Raw genomic sequence first — 3193 nt, forward strand, 5'->3', positions numbered from 1 at the left:
GATGTGCTGCAGCAAATGGTTGTAGTTTGGATGAATATTGGGGTGAATCCTTATATAGAGGAGATGAGCTGCAGGCCATTGTTGCCATCGATCCTCTCTGAATCGTCTGACAATGAACGTTGGACACAAAGTCGGTCTATCCGGGAATTCCGAGGATCGATGGAACGATTATTGGGAAGTTTGGCTGCCGGTTCCATGCCGCAGATTTATTGGTATTTCCTGAAGAAGCGGCACGGGTCGGTGAAACGTGTAGAAGTATTGTGTGTGTACCTCATCCCCCCGGGGACCCCTACAGGAAGATCCTTGCATTGCACATGTTTTACATGTGATACGTTTCATGGTTGTGTTTTATTATTCGAGGAGCGGAGGTTACGGCGGAGGTTAGGGCGGAGGTTAGGGCGGAGGATACGGCGGAGGTTAGGGCAGAGGTTAGGGTGCAGGTTACGGCAGAGGTTAGGGCGGAGGTTAGGGCGGAGGTTACGGCGGAGGTTAGGGCGCAGGTTAGGGCGTTCCGTGGATGGATTTTGGGGTTGTGGCCGGGAAACAATAAGCCGAATATCTTGGTGTAAGCCATATAAACGTACGATAAGAAGCTCGCCTCCTCCTGTGTCTGTCATTTACAACCCCTATTTGTACAGCGCTGCAGAACATGTTGGTGCTATATACATGTACAGCGACCAATCATCAGGCTGAGCACCAAACAATTCCCAGGAATAACCCAGACAGAATGCGGAGTCACACCTAAACCCGGTGAACGGACCGTCCTGATATCAGTACTCTATATAAACCTTCCTGATTGGAGCAGATGTGAGCTGCACTGCTGAGTAATAACCAGCAGATGGCAGTGTGACATCCTCAGTGCAGGGGATGCCTGGAATTTGACTTTCTGTTCTGGGGGAGTGGGGTGGGGGGGTAGGATTTGCCCCTTACCGGGGATATTAGGAAATTATTCTGCCCCAATAACCCCAACCAGTCAGATCTCACAGTAATGGAATTTATGGGGCCCCTGGTATCCATGGGCCCCATGTTTTCTCCCCTCATCAGGAAAGGCCGCCTTTATGGGGCCCCTCCTGTATATTGACCAATCACAGGGACAGAATTGTCTGTGTATAATGGAGAATTACCGGGCCCTCACTGGGGCCACGTCTGAGGAGTTCTCATTATTCTGCCGCCCTCCCGGGGACACCGGGTATGAATGTTGGGGTATCAGGGGGAAATAGGACCCTCACATGGGATTGGCTGTGACCTTTCCGGTGCCCCCTCCCCCCCCCCGGCAGGGACTCCGAGCAGATGAAGAACACCGACACCCCACTCACCGACCTGACCCCAAGGAGCACCAGGGACCCCGGGGTCACAGATCTGTGAATGTGAACTTTCCCTTTGATGAATAAATGACAAGGACTCTCTGTCTATGCTGCAGACATGGCAACTGTAAACCCGACAGTGTGGGCGGGGCCAAGGAGTGTCACTCTTGTCGGGTGACAACACTCACTGTGCTGTATGCTATGGAGGAGCAGTGTTGTCACCCTGGCACAGGACTACAGTACTCCCCCCTCCTCTACATACCATAGGGGGAGGGGTTCTGTACCACAGCCGATAACATTGTCAGAAAGTGTGGATTTCTGGCAGGATCACCGGGATTTTCCTGCAGAACATAAACCGGAGCAGACATTCCCCGCAGGGTCCTTGCCCCGCACATTCACACTCGCAAGCAGTTCACAGCTGCATGATGGGTGGATAGGAGTGGTGACCCCAGAGAAAAGAGGACCTAATACCCCTCAGTCACCCCTCCCCCATTGATGCTCCCAGGCGCCGCCCTCTGGTTAGGAGGAGGAAACACAAAACAGAGAAATGAGGAGGAAAATTTATTGGGGTTTCTTATAATGCAGCAAATCTTTCCTAATAGCAAGAGGCGGCTCAGTCATTTGGGGAGGGGGGGGGGCACCTGGCAAGGGGGTCAGTGATGGCAGTGGGCCGGGTGAATAATGTACCGGCCCCGCGATGGAGAAGGGCCCCAGTGACACGGGTATTGCCTCTGTGGGAGGCTCTGATTGGCTGCAGGATGAAGGTGGCACTGCCATCTGATGTCACACACAGAGCTGTCCTGTGAGGAGCCACCAGGGGGAGCAATAACTGCTTGTGTGCTGGACAAACACCGGTTCTGCCCCCACAAGGGCGCCCCCTCCTGCCCCTCCGTCACACCGCAGCTTCTGGTGACTCGGAAGGATTAGGACCCCTTGCAGAGTTTTTATTCAACTCAGGGGCCCCTGGATGGCACCGAAGGGCAGAGCCAGGTTTCAGTGTCGGGGGGGGGGGAGGGCTGAAGGGGCATTAAATGTGGTCAACAGGACAGGAAGTGGGGGGAATCCTTGTTATGGAGGCCCAGACAGGGGTGGTAATCCTGCCCCATTGGGGGTAATAATCTGTCCCTAAGGCTGATCAACCCCCAGCAATTTGGGGACACAGCTGCGGCTCCCATTGGTATACCTGGCCCAGATGGAGCTGCACTCACAGGGCCCCATATAATGCCACATGTGGATTGGTCAGTATCAGAGCTCCGCCTTCCCATGTGACCCCCCTGCCAGATGCCATGATACCCAGGGTATTACTGTGTGTATTGCCTTCCAGCCACCAATCAGATCTGGAATATGAATGCCTGAATATGATTGGCCGCTGGGGGTAATTATAGTAAATGGGGCGGGGACCGAGTGTCACCACCAATAATAAATGTCTTCAATAAAGGGCGGAGCCAGCAGTATATAAACCAATAATAATAATATTAATAAATAGAGGGGGCGGGATTACTTGTTCATCTGTGTTTAGCGCCCCCTAGAGGGGAATGAAGCGGGGCTCCCATAGTGCATTGCAGTACAGCAGTGACGGGTTAATCTAGGCAGAAGCAGCATTTCTGATCCAGGTCACCTGCAGGGAAGAGGATGGAGATGTCAGGGGGGGAGGGGCACAAGGACCCGACGCACACAGATCATACAATTCATACCTGGCGCTCACATGTGGCCCCGGCCCTCCGTGTTCTCAGATGAAGGTTCATAGACGTAACAGCCGACATCGCCGATATTCACCCCTGAGGAGAGCAATTCACACATTAGACCAATCCCTGCACTCCATACAATCTGCATCACAGCAATGGCCCGCCCACGCAGAGCCCAACTGATGAGATGACGATCTACACCGC

The 3193-nt window shown here is 53.5% G+C and overlaps 1 protein-coding gene across 1 annotated transcript in view; it reads right to left on the minus strand.

Annotated features, from left to right (window-relative positions):
* Positions 1-1852: 1852 nt before the first annotated feature.
* Positions 1853-3193, minus strand: part of CRIP3 (cysteine rich protein 3) — a gene marked incomplete in the record, with an annotated part of 10250 nt that continues 8909 nt past the window's right edge. Inside the window, 2 exon segments of the mRNA XM_072410050.1 lie at positions 1853-2922; positions 2999-3082. Coding sequence (XP_072266151.1) covers positions 3006-3082 — 77 coding nt within the window.

This window comes from Pyxicephalus adspersus, chromosome 4 (assembly GCF_032062135.1).
Source record: "Pyxicephalus adspersus chromosome 4, UCB_Pads_2.0, whole genome shotgun sequence".
In the NCBI taxonomy this organism is placed as follows: Eukaryota; Metazoa; Chordata; class Amphibia; order Anura; family Pyxicephalidae; genus Pyxicephalus; species Pyxicephalus adspersus.